A 24,264-nucleotide genomic window follows, 5' to 3' on the forward strand; every position below is an offset into this window, starting at 1 on the left:
AGTTTCATTTTGCCGAGCAAAAAAAATTAGACGATTTCCACACATTCAAGTTATGTGGGTCTCACATGCACTAGACGATTCCAACACGTTCGAGTTATGTGGGTCTCACACGCATCTGACGATTTTCTATCCGTTTGTGCCTGTAGCAATATTAATCTGTAGTTTTACCGGGCCATTAGTGGGAACATCTCATCAACATTTGATTGGATTCCCCTTTCCCCTCTCCCCGTTTATAATAAAAAATTTGCCAAAAAAAAAAAAAAAACATTTGATTTGTGTGACCCACGAAGTTTTTACTTGTAGATAACAATTTCCCACATTTAGAAGCCATCAGCAGAGAATCTCTTTCTATATATTTCAACGTAATTCTGCTCTCTAATATTGAAAAAGACGTTTTCAAATTATAACCACGCGTCTGGCCAATAAAAATGACGTGGGGGTAATGCTCTTTTGAGGGCTTGTTTGGCTAAGAAATCAAAGGGAAAAAGTTACCTGGGAACTTCCCGATCGAGATAGACTAATTTTCACGGACCAGGGATGCTGCCGAGCAGCTCCCTGCCAAGCGAGTGCCGAGTGGCAAATCCGGCTATTCATCTCATCAGCACAGATGGCTCGGATCGAATCTGATCAACGCAGGCAGATCCAGCCGTTCATCTCATCAGCACAGAGACGGCTCGGATCGAATATGATCAGCACATACAAATCTAAACCGTTCATTGCTCAGTTAATATCCGAGTCGTCGACTGCCAAGATGAGCACCGCTCTACAGACAGCATCTCCCATTCCAATTTTCACAAGGGGGCTGAAATTTTTGTAAAGTTTTGAGGCCATATTTTCTTTTTTTAATAATCATTTTCCAAGCAATGTTTGAATGACCGAAATCTTGAGAAGGAATGTGACTATGATTACCGGGAACTAAATTCCTAGTAATTTAATACATGAGGTAATTCAGGTCCAATGTTGGGAGTAATTTAGTAATCTCGGGAAAATTGTTAATTATGAAAATTTATTAGAGTCAACAAAATCTTATTTGAAGGATTAAGCCAAATCTAAGATCAGCATGGAATGAGGGAGAGATCAGATTCTCACTTGGTCTGGGAATGTGATTCCTAGTTAAATGTATGTTATTAAGAATCACGAGGATATGATTTCACATTTTCTTTCCTCCTCAAAATTTCCGCCATGCAATCTGTATTCTAGTTCGTACAAGAGAATCCAAGAAATAACATATTGAATAAATCTGTTTGAAGAAGGTATGTAATAACACCAAAGTATGAGTGATTATTCATTGCTTAATAAAATGTTACTTTTGCCGATAAAAAAAAAATACATGAGTTATTATTCATTGCTTCCCGTGGTTCAAGACCTTCTACTGCAACACATTCATACATTTAATCGTAAGTTAAGTCAAATACCGCGTGCCAATGTGTGAGCGGGAGTGTCGGTCTCTTTTAAAAAACATCACATACTACTAACATACGTGAGAGCGAGAATTGAGAAGGCAACTAAAGAGCGAAAATTGCAAATGGGTGCGAGAGCAGATGGCACAATTGAAGAATTATGTGACTAAGAGCACTTAATAACTTTTTCCCAAATCAAGAGACCATGTGGATCTCAATTTGGCCTACAGGGTCGACAATGGAAAAAATTATTTCCTGTTCCAAAGATCAATGTGAGAGGACCGCATATTTGGTCTACAGGCCCCACTTCCATGTATTTGGACCCCATATTTTTATGAGAGGAAAAGCATTGCTCCTGGAACACAGAATACTCTCTCACGATTGGACGCAACACAAGGCACCTAGTCCATGTGAGAATGCTCATCTCGTCATGACAGCTGGCCAAACCGTACAGTTGTCATGGTGACAACTTGGCAAAAATTATTCAATGCTTTAGAGTGATTGTCGGGTGATCCTAGAACACGGTGATGTGATGTGACGCTCCCGAACTCCCTAAGCAGTCACATAACCACGTAAGACTCATAAACTGGGGCTCCATTGTGTGGTGGTTAAGGAAGCTACAAAAAAAAAAAACTTCACACTCTTCATATTAGACATCCCGACCTCTAAGGCATCGTTCAGAAGTCAGGAAAGTAAGTAAAAACATGTGAATATCCGACTTTACCACATATTCTCTCTTGGGAAAACTCGTGGAATGGACCTCTGAAACTTTTTCTTGAATTAATTTTTCCTCAAAACATGTCCTGCAATTAAAATTAGATTTTGCATGAATTTTATTTTGGGTCCAGTTCCCCACCCAATTATACTCTACTAAATCTGATCTTTCTTACAAAATCCTTATGGCAGAACACATGCCGTAAAAAATTGTTTACGATACTTCACTAGATTTTCTCTTGATTTAATTTTCAAATATGAAATTCGTAACGACTGAAAGTAGCCTAAAAATTAGAATCCCAACCTACGTCTATAGTGATATATCATGACCAAAACTGAAGAGACCTAACAAGATCCGGGAATGCTGCAAAGCAGCTCCCCTGTAGGGCGCCCTCCAAGGTACATCCGGACCGTCCATCTCGGTAATCAATAATCCGGAATAAAAAACAACCTCTTCTTAACTCTTTACTGGAAGAGTTCGTATTTAATCCAAACCGTTGAAAACGACATAACAATCTAGACAACTGGAGACTGGAGTAACTTGCTGATGAAAACAAAAAAAGTTGCAATAAGTTTGGTATGGATGACCCACTTTGGGTCTCAGTCATGACATACAAACAAGGTGAATTGGATGGCTCTTGCCAATTATTGCATGAAAACCCAATTTTGCAAAACTGAGAATGTGTGAGTGTGAAAGTGAGAATGACAGCGTGTGAGCATATATCCAAAACATCCCAGAACAAGAAATGAGCACAAAAGCATAGAGAGAGAATTGAGAGCTAGGGGTGAGAGTCCTACCGACAGATAGTAATATTAATGTGACCTAGCTTGCAATCGGAAGCCCAATCTAACCAAACCCATTCTTTCTCTACAACAAAACCTCCTCTGTACACTAATGTTTCCAAAATCATGAGAAATAACGTGGGCACGGCCAAAGCAGCCCATCTGGGCCGTCTACAAGTGTGTTGGACAGCCCAGGTTAAAACCCTCTCTCTCCTCTCACCCCACTACTCTCTCTCTTTCTCTCTCCTTTTTTCTCTCTCCAAATCCAAGCTGTCCAATATCAAAATGGACGGCCCGGATGTGCCAAACGGGCTCCATGTGGTATCCACCCAGCACCCAAAATGTCCAGCTCTCGAGTAATAGCTGCAGAATCTTATAAATCCCGAGTGAAAAGTGCAAAAGCATTTCACCTTGTTTCAAATCAAATAATGGATACACTTGATAATAAAAGACAGAACCCGTGAATCATCAAAGCAAAAACATCGCCGCAATTTGCAACAACTGATGTAGACCGATCAATTATTTTCCAGAAAATGAAAGGACATGCTTATTGAAAGGAAAAAAAAAATACCGTAAAATAACGCTCAATCAAATTAAAAAAAAAAACCCTCTCTCTCTGCTCCCTTATCCACATCCTAGTCTGAGATTCTGATGTCGATTTTTTGTATAAAACTACAACCAAGGAATAATAATAATAATAATAACAATAATAATAATTTCACGGGAAAGCCGGAGCCAACAAAGTACTGGCTCGACCTTAGTAACGTAATGCGTCTTTCAAAAATATTACAAACTACTAAAATCCACAAGAGCAAGGATTGAGAGCAAGAGCTAAGGATCCTATCGAATGAGGGCTGGACTCCGCTAATTTGCCGTGATGTAATCAGATCTCTGCCTTTGTGTGTTTCTCATCAAGTAACCAGCTACTACTACCTGGACCACTATTATTTTATACCTGTAAATCAACTTGCAGTTAGTTGGATGTTTCCTTAATCTTCCAGTTATCAGGTCAACTTGATAGATTTCAGTGACCTCATACTATACTGTGCAATCATGGTATATTTAAACTAAAACCTATTAAAGAAACATAACATCAAGGTCATCTTCCAAGTCACTAAAGATAGTACAACAATAGTACAACAATACTCAGGTGAGTGTGTTCGGTGCGGGTAGATGTCTAAGCGTAAGCGTCGTGTTCATCTCGTTTCTATCTCTAGGACATGGAGACACGCCAGGATATTCAATCCTAAAGGATAACTGTTTCGTTTGATCGGGGTTATTGGTAATTTAAGAGGTACCTTTCGGACATTTCGTACATATTACAGGAGATCTATGCCTAGTTTGTAGCAAACTCGAATAACAAAACACATCTGCCTACAACTGTCCAACTAAACATGTCAACAGGGATTCCAAACCGTTGGTCGAGTGTCGGGTGTCCAACACGAGTATTTTGCAGCGTTAATGCAGCTCAGAGATGCTCATAAACTACCAAAGAAACTGATTAGACAATTACTACTTAGAGAAGCTTAAGCCATATGCAGCAACTGTACCTGCAGGGAAGAAGCAAGACATTAGTATTCTCAAAAATCTCAACTACATGCTCATCCCTAACCCATTTTGAATTGTCCCTTCCTTGACTCAGTCCCAAATTAGCTGTCAAGGGATTACAAGAATAAGTTGAATTTCCAAGCAATTATATGGATTTGTACACTCATTGTCATACAAAAAAACAAAATAAGACGTAGCAAGAATACATCACAGATGCACACAATCTGATTGTCGAATAAAGTATGGAGGTCTGTTTAAAAAAATGACATCAATGTTTCTTGTATGATAGTTTTTGCTATTTATAAATAATGCCAAGATTGAGATCCATGGAATCACACGTGAGCACATACGCTAACAATAGCTGATAACGTACCATACGAAACATATATTCAACAACAAAAGACAAAGAACAAGCTTAATTTGTTTCTAATGGTGATCGCGGCAATCTCCTTTACTCCCACTACTGCTCACCCTTTTAAGGTAGCATATTCCCTCTAATCACTACCTGAATATCCCCTGACTGATTCAACTTATTCTTGTAATCCCTTCCCGATGCCCAACGAAATGACCAAATAAACCTGTTCGATAAATATTTACTTGATCAAATAACTAATGGGGCAGGTTTTAGCAGAGATGATAATGGAAGAACAACGAAATAAGGGAAACAATAATTCAACTGCTAGCTGTAAAATTAAGCTTAGCCTATGTTGACTTGTCGGGGCCATTAAAAAGAGCAACAAAAGATGACGATAGAGAGATTATAGAAAGCAGCCATTGTAGTCATCTTACAAAGTTCGGAAAACATTTTGAACAGTCACGCGCCTTTCTATTGAGATTTTAATGTCAACTAAAGATCATGTTAAAAGGTGAGGACACTTCGCTTTCCAAAATATTAACTTTGCCACAATAAGATAGAAAGATAGAGAGAAAGAAAACAGTGCTGCCCAACCTAGAATTTGACACTGAATACTTCGCACCAACTCTTCTAACTATCTTCCTTCCAAGTTGCACATCCCCATTTTTGCATTCGTATTCATTTAAGTATGTATTTAATTCTCTACATTTTGCCAAACTTCTCATTTTTGTATCCCTATGTTCAATAAACAATTCCTATCATTGATCAATAATATCCCATTTTTAAAATGAACTTGTAAAGGATATAAAAAGAACTTAGCAAAGGGTATGTGTTTTGCCCTTACCACTTTCCCCCTTGTTTCTCCTTTTTCAAAGTGATGACCCTTTACTCCCAGCATTTATTGGCATACCAACTTAGTACAGAAGTCTGGAGCTCCTTCAAAGTGAATGAGAGAGAAACAAGAAATGATGCTATATGTATAACTGTGTCAGTAATCTAGAGAGAACTGAAATTCCAAAATTATATTGACAGAGGTCATCAAATAATTCCCATACTGAATGAACAAATAAAAATGAAAAAAAAGACTCATGTCATCTTGCATCTATTCATTATTAGTATCTCATACATGCACCACTTAAACTTCATTACTGTGCTCTCACAAAGGACTGCTAAAGCTAGCATTCCAAAGCATAAGCACCTAAAATGCATATGAAATCGGACAAGCAATTAAGAATAACAATGCAATATGTGAGATCAGCTTCCACCGGTGTCCTATCTGGGCTAATCCTTTACGACCCGAACAACTAAACCACTAGGTGTCTCGATGGTTTTGAGGTGACCTGAACCAATAAGATCACGAAGATGGAATCTCATATCCAGTGGAGACAGTCGAAGGTTCTTCTTCTCCAAAGAAGCCAACATCATCTCTTTGTATTTCCTACGGTTGAGAAAAGACAGGAGTTCCTTTCTTCCCTATCATAAAAGAAAGAAAGTAAATGCTTTACAAATGCTTTTTGTTAAGTGACCATGAAGAAGTAGTAAGCAAGCTGTTTAAAGCCTAGCAGAACTCCTAGTTAAAGCACCTTCAATTCTTGTTTAAAAAACTGAAAAACCACTATTTGAGAAAACACCTGCAGGTTTGTACATAAATCAGTGACACTTCTTCTATGCAAGAAACAGCTAACTAGAATTTGTTACAAAGTTTTCTGGACATTTTGGCTTACACTCCCACTTGTTTGTTTGGTAATAACTGCCCACATGCTAGTTATACATTACATCCCCCAAAGTAGTCATGTTAGACCATTTATCAGCACCAGACACGTAGATACAGGAACAATCAAAAGAAAAGGTAAGTGGCCCTGACCCACAGAGGGCATTTTCTAAGGTTGGTGATTTTCTCTGTGGGTACAAAGCTAAAAGCTTGACCAGTCCCCAGCTAAGGCCCCTAAATGACCGCTCAACACGTGTAAAAAAATCCACAAGCAATCATTTACCTGAGACAGGCCCTTGAGTAGCGATCCAATATTGGGAATTGCAAACCAGTACAAATTTGGATCGATAAGTTGCCGAGTCTGAAAAGTAGATCAGAGCATTAGAATGGAAGGTAACAGAGAGGGAACCATCAAGATCCAATATGCATAAGGAAAATACAAAACAAAATCAGACATGTAGAAACTAAAGACTCTTGTGGAAGCATTCATGTACTCCTAGGGCTCTTGTATGCAGATGCAGAGTTACGAAAATAGGTTAGGAGTAATGCAGGCGTTGTACGTGTATATGGGTAGGTTCAACTACAACCTGTGTAATCCAGTCATTTGTACATAGTGAGGAGTAAAGTGGATATAGAGTAAAGCGAGATGAAATATGATATGTACGAGTCAAGTGAGCCAATTTTTATCATAAGTGTCTACAGAAATTACAAATAGTGACTTGTCGCGATCCTCATTTCTCTCCCTACGTGTGTAAGTGTATTTGGCCTGCCACAAATTTACAACATTATGGAGAAAAGAGGCTTCCATAGAACTTTCAAGGCCCTTTAGAAGATTCGCTTTAATTCTAAGGGCATGCCTCTTCAACGAGTCCACTCTTTTCGTCATAAAAGAATATTAAGTCCAGTCCCAAACCAATAAAATATGGAAAGAAAAACATCATCACTATAAGATGAATCTGTTATATTCATAATCTAAGATCAGGCAACACAGCATCTTCTAGCATCTATTGATGCCCAAGAATGTCTATCAAAAACAAAATGCCCATTTCGCTCTGCAGGCCCAAAAGAAAATATATGCCGCAAAGCGGGAGTTCTTCTTTAGTGCTGATCCCTGCTATCTCCGGACTCTATCACCCAACCAGCTACCACAAGGATCCGACAAAATTGAAACCACCAGGCCAAGGTCAAAAGCTCAAGCATGCTGTGCTCTTAAAGCTCCTCATGCCATAGCCTCATTACTAGCACTCATGCATTAGGGCCAATACACAAAGGTTATTGGCTTGGAGAGACTTCACGCCAACTGTTGGTGCATACATGTCAAATGCAGCTGCTCTCACTAGTTTCAGTCAAGCCACATACAGTGCGCTCATTACGATTGCCACGTGCGCTTGTGCACATGTGTGTGCTATCTAGGTGTGGCAGCGTTTGTACGGCACTGGTATTGCCACAATGCAGCAAGGGAACCACCAAGGACGCATGGCTGACATTATCATTCCTACATATTGCATACTCTTACACATGGTATATATCATGATTATGCAAATATGCCAGCTTTCCAAATTTAAAACTCAGACAATTTGGTGAAGAAAACATTCCAGCACATAAGATCTCACAATTCAAGCAGCTGAACTCACTGAATTTCAAAAGTAAGAATCCCGATTATACTTACGAGAAGGCCAGCACTTATTAACAGCGAGATGTGTTGATCCTTCACATTTCCCCCTGACGATAGAAATGAACACTGCAATGGACCACAGAGTAGCCATGCAAAAATAAATAAGTGCACAAACAAATCAGACCTGCAAACATCCAAGCATGTGACAAGGATGCTCGTTATAAATGTTAAGACATTCAACTTAAGAATTAGCTTTCTATGTGGCAACTGTAGAATGTAAGTCCAATGGCTCAAGTACCACTCCATGCTCATAAATAAGAAATAAGATGGATGCACTTGAACCCTAACAACAAAAATCAGAGCATTAACATAAACACTTCTTATATATTTCCATCTAAACGTATCCACTTTGAAACTCGGTAGATAAAAAAATCCTTTATAAATAACACATCAACGCTTTAGAAATCACAAGTCAACAAATGCGATAGCCCAATAAAAGTTTATGGCATACGAAAATCTCAGTCCCAAACATTGACAATGATTCCTTATGTAAACCCTTATTTGGAACAGTGTCATCCTTTTGAAACGATAACATCCCAAGAGAGTGATTTTTAGAGCACTAACTTCTTCAACTTCAGGTATCCCTACTCCCCAATTAATAGTCACAGCCGTACTACATTTACTACTCAAACAATAGAACTGTGACTGTCACCCAAAGGATAGCATATAACCTGTGTTTCAAAAACGAGGCTCAGAAAAGAATAAGAGTAAGTGAAGATTGGTGATGGCTAATAATGACATGTAACTACAAGGATGAAACTTGTAAACCGATGAGACAAAGGACATAGCTCATAAGTCATAACCCACATAAGCAATAGACAGACTATGACTATCAGCAAAAAGGACACCTATGATTAGACCCATGTCAGAAAGGGGCATACTTAGAACAACATTAGGTAATATCTGTTGAATGAATGGATGTTGTTTTTGACAAGTGATAACGTAGGTCCCTTAGTCAACTCACAAAACCTTTGCCCTATCAGAAAACAGAGAGCAGACCACGTTAGAGAGAGATGTACAGAAAGAACACATAGGATAACATATAGAAACAACAAAAGCATGAGCAAATTCCATATAACATATCTAGGAGTTTCTTCTAGTCAAAACTTGAAGCATTAGCTGAAATTGGAATTCTCAAAGTTGCATAAAGAGAAATGACATGAGCCTAAATCAGAATCACTCACAAGCTCTTCATGTCCGATACTCGTTTCCAGCTTTGAATCGAGAACATAAGTCTTGAACCACTTGAAAACTACAAGATCATCTTGCTTTTTTGCTTGCATTCTTGTCACAGCACGCTTAATCTAGAATCACATGTCATAACCAAAGAAATATTCTTAGTGCGCTTCCATTTCTTAAATCTATCTGACTATCTGCATAAACCACCAAAACCAACACATGTACATTCATTTTCAGAAACATCCAACCTGCATAGGAACAGATATGATACCCTAGGTGCACTTTGTCAACAAGAAAATTTACTTAACACATCATGACCATTTGAGTCTAGTAGACATCAAAAACAAACAAAAACCACGAACCTGATTCAAATAGTCATCTATAAACATAATGGCATGATCATCTTGCCCAGTGTTTAGTTTGAAAACACGCAGAACTCTTTCCCTCCTCAACAACTGCCACAGAAATATATGGAAGACAAATTACGGTGGCCTATGTGAGTCCCAAGACCTCTGTAGAACAAAGATGACTCTCCAGCAAAGGAGTTGAAAACGTGAAACAGCTATTTCCAACCAATGCAGAGAAACAATTGCAAGAATCAGAACCAAACAAATATTTAACAAAGTAGCAGAAAGAAGGAATCTTCTGCGTAAGTCCTACTCCTTATGTGTTGTCACCTATCAATAAGAAGCCCCAAATGGCACGGAGTAACATAAATAAATTTAAAAAACTTATCTCCCTCCATGACACCCATCTCATTTGGAGCTTCCTGTAGCACCGTTGTACCCAGTACCTACACTTGTTTTCACCGAATATCTACTCTTGTTGAAACCCTCGACAACTTTCCATAAAGCATACACATCTCATGAGCTTACAAAACTTTGTAGCTACTTAATTTTGACAACTCTGGATCCATTCCACATTGTGCTACTCTTCATAAATTCAGTAAAAACAACATCATATAAGTGTTTGCCACAAAGGAAATTCCAAAATTTCAATGTCACAGACCTCTAGTTCCCTGTCCACTTGAGTTCTGTCCTTTACGCTGCTATACAATTGTGATCGTAAAATAAAAGGATGAACTGAGACCTGAAAAAGAACATAGTTAAGAAATTTTAAAAAAATAAACGAAAAATATGAACTATCCATTACTTAACATCTTTTTCTGAAAAACATTATCATTATGGAAGCAAAGACTCAAAGTGTTCAACTGTTCATTTTAAAAGTTAAGGGAGGTCTTAAAGATGAATGAGGATTAAGAGGTTTTCCCCTTGGCAAAAATAGAAAGTAGATACTTGGATTAACATTTATTTGCACATGCATCCTCCCAGTACTGTTAAAACATACAGAAAAGCTAATTGGCCAAGACAAGCTACCTCTGAAAACACACACACACACAAAACAACACCACATGATCTACAACAGCAACTGTAACTTTAAAAAGCAGCATTTGACTCCATACTATGGAAATGCTTTGCGTGGTATTAGACATGCAAGTCTCAACGAAAAAATGTAAAATTCAATCAATTATATAACCAAATCGACAGCATAACCAAGAAAGTCATTAAAAAGATAAATATCACTTGAAAACTCCACACTTGGACTGGACAGGGCCGACAGGCGTCACTAAGTTGCTCAAAGAACCCAGGCCAAATGAAAGCCAACAATCTCACAAGTTCAAAGTTGTTAGTAACACAATCCTTTAAATTGTGCTACAATTGGATTAAAAGACCGGGATTCAAGGCGCTCCAGTGATTCATCTGTTAGGTACTTAGATGCAGAAGTAGCAATCGTACGAATACTCACAAACTTTTCAGTATTTCTATTGACAAGGCTAAACGAGATGCATTCACCATTTTTTGATGTTTTTATTACACATTGGAGCATGATCGCTAAAGAACGGAGAGGCTCAATAGAAAACATCCACACTGAACGAAGTTTGGAGAATTTGATCCCCCCAACTATGACATTCTGATCCTTGAGCATTTCAATTTCAATTTCAAAAACCTTCAAAATAATAAAAATCGCCACATGTCAAACACCCACACACTGTCTACAGAACTGGAAAAAATAAAAAAATCTTTAAACTTGGACAATCAAGGATATCAAGAGTCTGTTGGTGAGCTCAACCACCATGCCATTCATACATTGCCGATTTGCCATCAGCAATTCATCATTAGAGCAAACATTTAACCTATTAAAATTAAAACCCAGATTTTCAGAATAGAAACCGTCATTTAACAAAAGCACTTGGTTTTTACTTCAATCTTTCAATTCCCTTTGTCATCACGCATATGTTCTACTGTTCCGATGCCATATTAACAAATCAAGGAATCAACCAACACCTAAAACCACAACTGACCGCTTTCAAGTTTCGACTTATTCTTATCCCAAGACACATGCTTTACAAAATCGAAGTCAAAAAGAAGAAAAAAGAAAAGGAAAGATTGAAAGCAAACCTTGTCGAGGTGAGGAAATTGAGCGCGCATTATTCGCAGAGCAACCAAAGTATCGCTAAACGTCAAACTCTCCTCTGCGCACAGCAAAATTATTCGGTCAAAAGCGACAACTTTTGTTAGCTCAATACAAAAACAACAACAATTTTGCAAATTACTAGTGCGTAGTCGAGGGATTGAGATCGAACAGAGAGAAAAGGGAAGACAGAGACCGAGTGAGAGAGCGTGATCAGAGGCTTGGCTTTGGGGAACTGATGACTCTTGGTCTCTTTGACGTTTCTTGCCGGTCAACGATCCTAGAGAAGAAGAAGAAGAAGTATTTTCCATTTCTTTGTGGTTTTCATCAATCAAATGTCTAATTGGCTCCCACTTCCATCTCCTAATCACACCAGCGAGGGGGAGGGAGGGAGAGGGAGTCAAACTTCGTGATTATTAAACTCGAGCTGAGGGCCAAACCGGAACTCGCATCTTCGAGCTGCGAGTCTAGCCGGATCCGGTTCAAGCGCAACGCGAGTTCGAGCCAATGTCTACTTCAGCTTCCGGCGGTGTGTAATTCCTCCTTTTTTTAAATTTCCGATATTCAGGAGCGTCTGAATTAATTTACGCACTTTAGCTAATCGACTAAAATCCTCACTATTGGCTGGTCATTCGCCTTGGGAAAGGATTCACAACAAATTACAGTAATAATTTCTTGTAACCTATTCCAAATAGTCACACAATTGTGTGAAAACCCCGCCTACCAACCATCGGGTTAGGAGGGGTTAGGTCATTTATTTTCTTCAGCAGCCCCCCTTTTCCGATTTCCCTTCTCCGGTCAGCTTCCCCCATCTCTTTCCTCCTATGTTCTTCTCTCCTCGTCCTACGCTCTCACTCCCATGGATGTGAGATGGTTGAGACTCTCTGCGTAAGAAGAGTAGATCTCCCATTCTTCCCATCATTTTTGGACTCAAGCGCTAGATCTTTGGAACTGGATCTGGGCCATGTGCAGTTTGGCGGCGTCTGTGGCGGATTCAACCCTTCAGTCTGCGGCAGCACAACCTCAAGATGATGCAGCAGGTCATTTTGAGAGTTGCTCTTCCCATACCTTGCCTCTCCTCTTGGTCTATCCACCCACCTACACGAGTGATTGAGGGATCTGACTTCGGCGTTTGATTCCATGCAGCTTTTTGTTTTGTTATTTTCGTTTGTTGTTTCTTTTATTTGCGGACTAATAGTATCCGTTTTTATTGTACTATTTTCTTAGATATAATATCTGCATTTTCTGGTTAATCGAAAAAAATATAGTATATATACTTCTGATGAATGTTACTCCATGATAAGTGATAACTCCTACTACGCACACTGAACCAAAAAAACACTCTCGTCACACACGAAACCTCTCTAGTATAACTGATTTGAAGGTACAACTCTTTTTTGGCAGTGCAAGTTTCTTTCCAATTTTCCCTTTAAATACTTTTGAAGAAGCCAGCTTAGATCATTGAAACAGTAAATTGGTTCTTCTCAGAGAGGAAAAAGCTTAAAATTTCTCCAGAATAACTTCGACAGAAGCTCCAAGACCACAGGTCCCTCTTGAAAAATGATTCACAAAGCCAGTTCAGGCAACTGACGATAAAATTCTCGTTATTCTCGAGTCATCTTGGAAAGAAAAGGACCTAGAAGATGGAAGCTTTCGTTTCGATGTAACTTCTGACTAACTCATTTGTATCTTGTTACAGAACTTTATCAATATGATTTGTCCCACATGTCGGTTTACAGGTGTTGTATTTCCTCATTCTGAATGCTATTCCTTGCAAACAGAACTCTAATTTTCTCAGGCAGATTTCAACTTGGCTGATGCTGAGGCAAGGTGAGAAAGGGTCCTGTGCCCAACAAACATCAAGAAGATGCCCAAGAAACCAAGCGCTTTCAACGTTGTGAATAGATCCAACTGCAGGAAAAAGAGTGGGGATGCTAGTTAGTATCCAAGTCTTTTAGAAATTAACTCTTAAGTCACTGCTTAACCTTTACTGCCATGAAATAAAGGGTAAATTAATGTTCCAAACAAAGGATCAACGATGAGTGCAAATTAAGACACAGACCTTCACCCAGAAAAGCACATAGAGCAAGAGAACTGCTGCAATGCCGAGATGGAACAAGATAGCAAATGTGGCAGATACTGTTGCTGTAGGGAAGTTCTTCAAGTTCACACCCAGACGCAATAGCTGTCAAAATATTTCAAGAAGTATGCAATGTGAGTAGCTGTCCATAAGTCAGGTCCACGAGGCAGTTTGGGAGTTCAAAATGATTTAAACACAAATTGTCATTTAAGCAGAATAGCGAACGAGAGGAAAGGGGAGGAAGGGAAGGTGAAGAAGCACAAAACAAAAGAGAGGAAGGTTGCAGAGTTTGAAGTTAGATTAAGCAGACAATATGTTTACACCACTAGAGTCCATTTCCTCCCAAAGAGAGGAAGAACGAGCTTTATCGTTTTCTTCTTTGTTTCCTTTTTACTTTATGTTTTTGGGAAGGCAGTATCACTATTCCAAACCATTTGGGAACTCAACAAACGTGCAAACAGACTGGGCTCCGCCAAATTCACCAGGCATGCAGTAAGTCCTCAGATGGTAATATTCAGAAGTATAAGGACACTAGAATTCAGAAATGTCTGTCCAAGATGAGAATATGGCAAGGAACTGTACATCAAAGACTCACCCCAACCACAAATCCAAGGATTGGCAAGAGAACAAGGGCAAAAAATGCAAGAGAGAGCTCTGGAGGTGGACGCTTTTCTGGAGATCTAAAGATGTGAGTTATCTCAGCTTTGGGTCCATATCTCAAATAAAGGTCAACAGGTTGTGGAGGAGCGCGGGAAGCCTTCTCAGGTGGTTCTGGGAGATCTAAATCAATATTGCCCAGCTCCAATAAATAAGAATTCTCCTGTAAGCAACAAGAATTATAATTAAAGAAAAAAAATCACGCAAAACCAAAATGTGAGTACAACATGTGGCCCCCCGGCCCCCACCACCCCAAAGAACACACAAAACAAGTGAATAAACAAAATACAAAAATTCAAGGAGGGAAAGGCCGTGTTTACCATGACAGCATCCCCAACTGCAAGTTGAATATCATATCTACCCGAAAGATAGAAAAACTTATCAACCAGTCCGAGAAAATCCTAGAAGAAAAAATGCAAAATATATAAGGAAACAACTTCATCTAACCACAGACGTTAGGTAATTATCTTAGCGAATTCACGATTAAGTTTTCACTTTTCAGTTCACTTTGAACAGAATGCATTGCAATTAATAATTATAGCATCCCTAATCAGTATATCTGTAAGTTGCTCAACTGATAAAGTTCATTAGATCCCAACAAGCGACTCTATGTCTATGGGTTTCATTCGAGTAAAATATGTAAAAAGGAATGTAATATGTGATCGCCTGGAGGGACTTAACTAGCATTATCTCAAACTGTTTCCCAGAGTTCCCCAAGACAAAGATGTGCTCAACTTGGGTCTCATGTCTCAACTTTAGAAAAGCCTGCAAGGAAGCAAAGTTTCAACAACTTAATGTAGGAGGGACATTACTAAAGAAGCAAAGCAAAAGCAGAATACAAACCTGATGTGGTTGAAAGGGGCTCCCAAAAGGAGTGGTCAATTGGAAGGACAAACGAAGCTTTTGTAGATGATTTGCTGATAAAGAAAGAGCCGTCTCTCCAGGTAAATCTAGCCTGAAGAAAAAGCATAGCATGATGCAAATATTAATCTGTTGAAGTCGACTTTGTAATGAATACAGCATCAATAAAAGGAAATGGGGCAATTTAAAAGATCAGTGAATCATATTTGTGCATAGAAGCACTCTTCTCACACCTAACTGCCTAAGTATTGCAAGTGACATTCAAAGTTCAGAGAAAGTTATTAGATTTGAAACTATAATGAAATCGGCAATTGAGCACATCACATTCCAGGGAAGTCGGCAAAGCACAATAGTGGAGAATTAATGAGGCTAGGGACTGGATAGAATTGTGGAGGAAAAGAAACAAATAAATCCAGTTTCATTACAAAGATAGTAGCTTACTTCTTCTGAGTTTCTACACTCCCAAGATCACTGTCCAGTACTGAAATTTCTGCATTGTCAACTTTGATAACTCCTGTGACATATATTGGCACTTTCGTTCGGCCCCCAGTGGCATAAATATTCTTGTTCTCTGAATCATGTAGCACAATCTACCAAGCAGGATGGAAAAGAAAGAAAAGAAAAAAGAGATTTCAAATAGAAAGGAGATGAACATCAGGCTCATTCGGTACATGAGCTAGCGTGGAGGGGAAAAATGCAAATGTTAAATTCGATTACCTCAAATACAAAATGGTATTTGCCTGCATCAACACTCTTTAGTACCACATCCAATAAATGGGCATCATTTTCTGAATCAAATTTGAGTTCCTGCATCAAGGAAATGACAAGATCATAAAGACACAACTCAGACAACTGATGCCATATACTGCTTATGTGCATCTGAGCGAAATCAAAACAGTCCAGGGCCCAGGCAGCACCTGGCTCTCGATTATAGAAGCATCTTTTGAACCAGAATTGAAAGCTTGTATGAGTTTTACTGACAGAGGTGGTGCTTTAGATCCCAATACAGTAGTCACCCTAACCTGATAAGCCCGAAGTTATCAATATGAGAATTAAATAGCGGCACATAAGCAAAGAATGAAAGTCATAAACAGTACTAAAAAGGTTAAATAAAATAATAAACACAACAAAGATGAAAACTGATATAGCAATAACCTAAACCGATATACCAACTGACGGCAACAAACACTTGCAATCAATCCATTAAGGAAAGATGAAAGAGTAGGTCTGGGGAAGATACATTTTCTGCTGAGTTATCAAGGATTCAAGAGGTAGATCGACACCTGACAGCTTACAGCTACAAGTCCCTACACGGAATTCAAGTACCTATGAGAAGGACCAACCCACAGGATGCTGCTCGTTTTGTGGGCTTACCAGATCAAAGACAACCAATCCACATACCAAGACACCTGGAAATGACCCTTTTTTTTTCCTCTTCTGGTGTGTGGCGTGGTGGGGGGTCGGGTTTTTTATTACTGCAGCTAACATCAGGGCTGTTCAAAACAACTAATTTTGTTCCAGTCCCCTGTTGATGTGATTTTACGTTTGCAAATGTGTGGTCGTGGTTTCCCCGTAAATGCTCATATATTACTTCAGATCAATCAATATTATGATAATGAAAGCACAAAGATAAGTGAATTTCTATAGCCAATTCATCACCTACCAGGCCACAAACAGAATAATATTGGTATTGATGAAGTATTCACAAATAAATATCTAAGACATGCAGTAAGGAAGGTAATCAAAATAGATAATATACTACTAGCCAATGTTACATTGACTGATTGACAAATAAGTTGATACCAATTACGTAATACAGGACCTCCCATAAGGTTTTCATTTAATGCCATGAGCCCTGAGATTTAATAAATGACAAGACCTCTCGTGTCAGAGTTTCCCTGATAACAATGTTGACAGAAAGTGGGATTTACCATCTCACTGAGATCTTAAAAACACTTTACCCTCACGTAATGTTTGGTCATCCGTGTAATTTAGCACCTTAATCAATAAAGAGAGACGAAAATAAACAGAGATGAATACCTTGAGCTGGTCTTTTCTAGTCAGAGAAAGCACGGTAGCTGGAAGAGATAAAATTAGTGGAATGGAAACCCTGCAACGGAGTAAATGTGCTTCAGAAATTATACGACGAAGTATAAAACCATATGAAGCTTAGTAGTAGGTAGTAAATTCCAGGACGACAGCAGGTAGTAAATTCCAGGACGACAGCGCAAATCATTTCAACTAGTAGTTACAGAAACCAATATCGATACTATATGTTTTAGCAATATAAGTAGCATTTCCAAAAGCAATAATCAGAGATATCCACTGAAGGCCAAGATAGAAATCCTTCAAGTAGTTACCTATTACTTTCCAAGCAAGCTAATGCCTCAATTTGACTATAAAAGCCTTTGGCACTATCAGGAATTCCAATGGCAAGAAAAAATTTTCCCAAACCCAATATTTTGTCCCCTGGCAACTGAAAATTCAAAGTAAAAGCTTTAGACTGTATGCCAGTAAATCCATTATATGTGAAGTTTAACAAATGCACTGAATAGACTCCAAATGAGCAAGGGTCCACACACATTTATACTTCCAGAAGTAGCTGAAGCAACAGCTGTCAGCCCTCGAACTACGAGCGAAGTAACTGAAAGAGGACCCTGATATTCACGCGCATCAGCAACTTTCTCATCAAAGTAGTAGGCCCCGTCATCTGCAGTAGACAGCAGGTTACATTCAGATTAAAACCAAACTTAGAAAAATCAAATATGGCTTTAAATCAACATTCACGATTAGAAAATGAAACGTTCCGTGAAGTGATGAGATGAGATGATTTATATGCTCTTGAGTAGATTGTTCAGTATATGAAGTCCAAATTACGACACACTACAGTCTGAGCAAGCAAACCTTATAACTAATAGACAACCACAAATCCAACGAACATCATTGAAGTTGCATGATAACAAATCACAAACAAAAAGCAACAAAGAAACATACCATAATTCTCAATAGTGTCAAAGAGCTTCACTATATCATTTGTTAGAGTTCCGATCTGAAAGTAATAAGAATTGTCAGTTTTAAACATGAAACCAAAAAAAACGCGTAAACTTTTTGAGGTAGATAAATGAGATTCCAGCACGAAAATATGAGACAAGTACAGATCTAGACAAGTACAGAGGTAGATAAACGAGAAAAGAATGGATTAGTTGAAAATGGCAGCTTCAGTGGATATTTTGAGGTGTACACTTCAATCCATCCACCATCGCAATGGGGTATCCCTTCCCCTTCCCCTTCTCATTCTCCCTTCAATGTCACACATGCAACATAGTGGTAACGTAGTTCGAATGCAGACTAGCAGGCCGTAAAGGCAGTATTTACGAAAGAGAGTAAACCACCCTCCATAGCCCATAGGGGTGCCTTGTTTACCGTCTTGACTTTTAGATCCATATTCCCAGTACAGTCTCAGTTGATGTGGATGTCATACAGCGGGAAACCTTTGGAGGAGTACATTGCGGATGTTCGGAGGATTACTTCAACTATCCTAGGCACTTTTTAGCATAATCCGGATTCCATTGATCATACCTTTATCATGTAGTTGCAAGATAGGCAAGATATCCTTAATGAGGAGTTGCAAGGCATGCCGCATGATAGATACAAATGAATGATTTGTATTCCAGAAATAATTAAAGCATTTAAGAGTATTAGCAACTCCAGGAAAAGGCTTCTAGAATCAGAAATAAGATGATTACAATTTCTTCCTGAACCTTTTTCTCATGCTCGTTCCATTAGGAAATAAGCTCTGTCATGCTGAAGCTAGAAATCCCTGAAGCCAGTTTCTTTCTTCTCAAAAGAACTGTTTGATAACAACTTAATTGCGAGACAGAAGCAAATCCATTTTTCGAAAATATCCAAATACAATTCCCAAAAGGGCTGGAATAATGACTACATATAGAACCCAAAGAAGTAGGGGAAAAAACCTTTGCCAGGGACAAGGCAAGAAGTCCACATCCTTTCTGGATTTTCAAAAGGCTTAGAGCCAAGCTGATTACCCTGCCAGTACCTAAGACTAATAGCGTAAACAGGTGCACCGATGCTAAAGACGATGCCCTAATAAATTCCAGTATGACTATTAGAAGATAACTTTCAATAATTCTTCTCATTGCAAAGCCTAGGAGCACCATTATAACCCACATACACACAATCAATCTCTTCCCTTTTTTCCAGGAAGACTGGATGTTAAGAAATCCTTAATGAATATAGTTTTCAAGTCCAAAAATTGCTCTAACAAATACTAAGCAATTACCATATGAAACCCCATGGACGCCAATGTTATGATGATAAGCTAAGCCTTGTAATAAAACACACAGTCAAACCATTCTGGAGAAACGGACAAGAATTCAACACTTCAGGTAAGCATGACTTTACTACCATCACATGACATATTAAAAGTAAACAAACTGTTCGGTAAGCATCAATGCAACAACCCAAAGCACAATATTTTAGAACATCAGAAAATCAAAAGGCCAAAGTGCCATGTCTTTTCCTTTCATAAATTCAACAGGACCAAAATGCTGCTCTGATGTTTACAACACCCATGTTTTCCCAAGCATAAACTTAAGACAAATTCAACTCACCAGAGACTGATCAATCTCAGAACTTGCTAACAAGACAACTCCAGCTAGTGTTTGAAGCGCTGCTCCTGCAACGGTTTGAGTTTAAAAAACTCGATGCCAGAAACTAACTAGGTACCAAATAACCAATACCAAATACTGAAATAAGAAGGTTAACTAACCCAGGAAAACATCATAGGCAACACACTCAGAAGAACATGATAATCAGACACATTGGAGGAAGATCATTACCAGCAGCAGAAGTACTCGATGATGCAGGGTCGTTAGAGCTATAGCGCCACCTACCATCACTTTGGCTGAGCGCCTACGAATAGCTTTGAAAATAAATTCAATATACACAAAAGACGTTTGCACTATAGGAAAGACATGGAATGTTTATACAAATACAAGCACAAGCGCACATCCCACAACTAGAACGCGAAAGATATCCAATATTTGCCCTCTGCAATTGATAGTCGATACCAACCTTTATGGATTGAAAAATTCCATCAGCATCGACTAGAAGCACATCAATTTCAGAAGTTAGGTCCTGCATATAAAATCAGTATCGTAGAATCAAAACAATGGTTAGGAGTCGTATTAAATCCTCATGGATATAACAGAATTAAAAAAGGCTCCATGAACGATAAAGAAAAGAGTTAAGTTATTTAACAGCCAAGGGATATCTACCATATCTTAAAAAACAATGGAAAAGAAAGTCCGTTCAAAAGCTACATGAACGATGTTGGAAATTGATAAATCGTTGCAGTGTACTACCTTAAGAAGCCTCAAACTTCCAATAGAGTAGTAGAAGTCGAGTAATGAATTTGCATCATTTACATAGGCTTTTAGTCTTGAAGCAATGCCCTTATGGAGGAAAAAGACAAAAATCAACATAATCTATTATCAGCATCTAATATTGAAAACAAAAATGATAGAGGTACAGAAAATTGGGGACCGAATCCGGACCGACGGCCGCCGGCGAGCCATCTCCGGCCACCGGACGGCCGATCCGAGCCGTCCAAAAATTCTAAAAAAAAAAACCGAGGGGCCTCACGCGGGAATCAACGTCATCCAAGGTGTGTATATATACACACGAAAAGGGGTGCTCCGATCAAGCACCCTACACACCTTGGATGACGTTGATTCCCGCGAGAGGCCCCTCGGTTTTTTTTTTTAGAATTTTTGGACGGCTCGGATCGGCCGTCCGGTGGCCGGAGATGGCTCGCCGGCGGCCGTCGGTCCGGATTCGGTCCCCAATTTTCTGTACCTGTAGCAGCACTCTATTGAAAATTACCCAAACAAGTGAATGTTACACTGTATTAAACTTATCAGGGCAAAAGCATAAAGTTACCGCGTAAACTTCCTCATTAATCTCGCATTTTAGTAGCCTATTAACCCCCAGTGCATAGAACATATCCCATGAATTTGAAGACGAAGACCCAAGAGTCTCCACCACAAAGGGGCAAGTGGAATCCCTTATATTAAGCTCTTTCCCAATTCCAAGAATCTCAAATGTTCTTAAAGCTTCATATGCTTCTTTCAAGCTGTAAACGTATGACATGACAATAGTTACTTTCAAATGCTGTTAAAAGGAGCAACAAAAACCAGGTACCAAACAAGTGTATTAAGATCAGTTCGGTAAACACAGAACCAAGGACAACCACATTCGGCTTAAAATACAAAAGTCACGAAGAACCATGAAATCAAACAAAAATAGAAAGAAAGATAGTTAGGGTGCATTTGGCCTAATTAGTTTGTCTTAAAGACAGTTCAAATTGTATACGAATCTTTTCTTTGGCTTTTTGTCAAATTGTTTAAGAACAACCATTTGTCTCAACGAGAGGGTGTGAGAAGGTGTAAAAAACTAAAGCAGGGTTGCAAAATAATTCAGACAAGACACCCTAAACAACAATAACACCTGAACCCATCTAGTCCCCAATCATTGGAGGTATGGGTGGAGAGAATTGGAAACCAACCTAACATTTGACAATATATGCACAAAGTGACTGTCGACCGTAACAGTGGCCCCCTTTACCTCCAAAAAGACGTTTTGCTGCGTAACCATGCCCAAATCAAAGCCCAAAGATATCGAGGTAGTTCTATAAACATAAAAAGGGATGAAAAAAACAGTTGTTTCAAACTTTTTCCGTAAACCTTTTTCTGCTTTTTGTTCGTCAGTGTCCACTTTTTAAACTCTTCGCGTCAAGATTTCGTTCGTAATTTTCTACTTTCTAACAATTCTCGTCGTCCAGGCAAACGATTATTCTGAAAACTTCAACGTGAATTGAACGAAAATTTAGGAAAGACAAACAAAAAATAGCCTAAACGGGGCCTGAATCGCGGGGTTCGTGGTGTAATACGACCTTCCAAAGGATCCATCGACCGGAGTGAAGAGCTCTAATGCGGCGGATCGGTGCGCATCCGAGATCGGATGGAATACGGCAGCTTCGCAGACCAATGTGATGCATAGAATCAGAACCAGGAATCCCAAGTTTCTGGCCATCCCTGGTTCAAAGAGAAAGCAAGAGAGAACATCATCACTTTGAGACTATAGAATTCCGGACCCTAGAGATTACATCTCGACGCGAGACTGTGCGGAGATCTTCGGAGAGTAGCTTACCGAGATGGAGGCTTCCGAGTCTCTGCGCCCCAACGACCAGTGCTTCGACTCTTCTTTGTGACTGTCACTGACTACTGAATAGCCGAATAAGGTAGGAATATACAGCACTGATGGAGTTACTTTGCCCTCTTCCTAACCAGCAGTTGACTAGCTGAGTTAGCAGATGAAATTACCTCTTGCTCGATAAATTGGAGTTACCTCTTAATTCTCAGTACACCCAAGACTATAGTTACGATTCTTTTTTTTTGTTTTCAACGCGGTAAGTGCAACAAGATCGAAAAATACGAAAAAAAAAATTTTAACTCTCGTCTCATTTAAGACAATTTAAATGAAAATATATTTTTTGAATTAGCCAAACAAAACTCTTGTCTCATTAATAGCAATTTTGTCTTTTCATAAACTCTAAACTCTAAAATATTTTTATTAATGGACTCTATACATCATAGAAACTTAGGCTGGACTAAAGCTCCTGTGAGGTTATTTCATTTGGACTTTAGACTAATATGTTGTCTAAAGAATAAACAGCGCATCAAAGAAGACGATTATCTTCCACATATCAATAATCAATCAGGAGGTCTAATTTTTCAAGTACGAATATCAAAACCTCACAAACCAGAGGTTGCCAAAGTATGTGCAACTACATTCGCCCATCCATGAATAAAAAAGAAAATCACAAATCATAAACCGATCAACTTCATAGCTAATATCTTCGATAACGGCTCCACTTCCGTAGAGAAAGATCACACACTGATGGTAAGTCAATCAAACCAATTTGATTCGCCATTGGACAACCTCTGCCTTTGCCTTACTTCATCAAAAGACCAATCATCACCACATTTATCAAAACTTGAAACGGCATCTTGATGATAAAGTAGAAGCCAAAAGAAAAGAAAAGAAAATCACAAAAAATCTCCCTCATCTGAGATTGAGAAAGGAAAACCCTCATTAGAAAAGAGGAATTATTTGAAAACAATAAAAAAATCATCACTGGGAATGAAGGAAAACACTCATTAAGGTAAAGGCCTCCCCTCCCATCACATTAGTTACGATTCTACTGATACACTTAACGGGTTGAGCATTGACCGGATTGATTCAATTTTACTGTAAATCAATAAATACCAAAGAACTGTGGATCTGGAGAATCAAACAAGACCATAGCATTCATAGAACCATACCAATTTAAAACATTGAACTACGGTGTGGTTTCAGTTTTAAGCCACTATTTGCTTAAAACTGAGATATCATCTTTATAAGCAATGTTGACTACTCAAAACTGTCGAGATAAATTAAATCAAATCTCATAGCAAAACCAAGTATATTAAAATCACTAACCTCTATCGACTGACAAAAAAAAAAAATCTGCAATGTATATCAGTGCCATGCCATTTGGGCATCCATCACAGTAAACCATATTTCCTTGAGATTGGGCATTTCAACCCGCAATGGAGACTAAACGAGTAGAGCTATACTGCGAGAAACATAGACTTAAGATTTCTCCTATGCTCCTGCAAACTTGGGACTCCAAAAGGTCAAAAAGCAGGCAAGAATTATTAACTCATCCATCCAGCAACTTGGCACCCACGATGTCCTTGTTCGGAA

The 24,264-nt window shown here is 38.8% G+C and overlaps 2 protein-coding genes across 5 annotated transcripts; both read right to left on the reverse strand.

Moving 5' to 3' along the window:
- Positions 1 to 3,580: 3,580 nt before the first annotated feature.
- Positions 3,581 to 12,366, reverse strand: LOC131313075 (uncharacterized). 4 transcript variants are annotated; one of them, XM_058341159.1, is made up of 9 exons: positions 12,034 to 12,231; positions 11,825 to 11,898; positions 10,374 to 10,454; positions 9,728 to 9,820; positions 9,371 to 9,490; positions 8,181 to 8,252; positions 6,795 to 6,872; positions 5,645 to 5,727; positions 3,581 to 4,447 (listed from the first exon to the last, which is right to left on the reverse strand). In XM_058341159.1, the coding sequence occupies exons 1-8, from the start codon at positions 12,146 to 12,148 to the stop codon at positions 5,686 to 5,688; spliced, it is 675 nt and encodes a 224-aa protein (XP_058197142.1). In that variant the 5' UTR covers positions 12,149 to 12,231; the 3' UTR covers positions 3,581 to 4,447; positions 5,645 to 5,685. The 4 variants fall into 4 exon arrangements, with proteins under 4 accessions (XP_058197142.1, XP_058197140.1, XP_058197141.1 ...); XM_058341157.1 differs by having other exon boundaries at positions 5,645 to 5,736; XM_058341158.1 differs by lacking the exons at positions 3,581 to 4,447; positions 5,645 to 5,727 and adding an exon at positions 4,674 to 5,023.
- A 945-nt stretch (positions 12,367 to 13,311) lies between these two features.
- On the reverse strand, positions 13,312 to 22,771 carry LOC131313076 (dolichyl-diphosphooligosaccharide--protein glycosyltransferase subunit 2-like). The gene is made up of 20 exons (XM_058341160.1): positions 22,666 to 22,771; positions 22,409 to 22,550; positions 21,397 to 21,589; positions 20,820 to 20,909; positions 20,530 to 20,592; positions 20,295 to 20,367; positions 20,067 to 20,131; positions 18,430 to 18,484; positions 18,018 to 18,145; positions 17,796 to 17,911; positions 17,476 to 17,545; positions 16,353 to 16,457; positions 16,153 to 16,242; positions 15,877 to 16,025; positions 15,418 to 15,529; positions 15,256 to 15,339; positions 14,895 to 14,975; positions 14,513 to 14,737; positions 13,900 to 14,022; positions 13,312 to 13,748 (listed from the first exon to the last, which is right to left on the reverse strand). Exons 2-20 carry the CDS (start codon positions 22,546 to 22,548, stop codon positions 13,632 to 13,634), a joined length of 2,079 nt encoding a protein of 692 aa, XP_058197143.1. The 5' UTR covers positions 22,549 to 22,550; positions 22,666 to 22,771; the 3' UTR covers positions 13,312 to 13,631.
- Between the last annotated feature and the right edge of the window lie 1,493 nt (positions 22,772 to 24,264).

This window comes from Rhododendron vialii, chromosome 13a (genome assembly GCF_030253575.1).
Source record: "Rhododendron vialii isolate Sample 1 chromosome 13a, ASM3025357v1".
In the NCBI taxonomy this organism is placed as follows: Eukaryota; Viridiplantae; Streptophyta; class Magnoliopsida; order Ericales; family Ericaceae; genus Rhododendron; species Rhododendron vialii.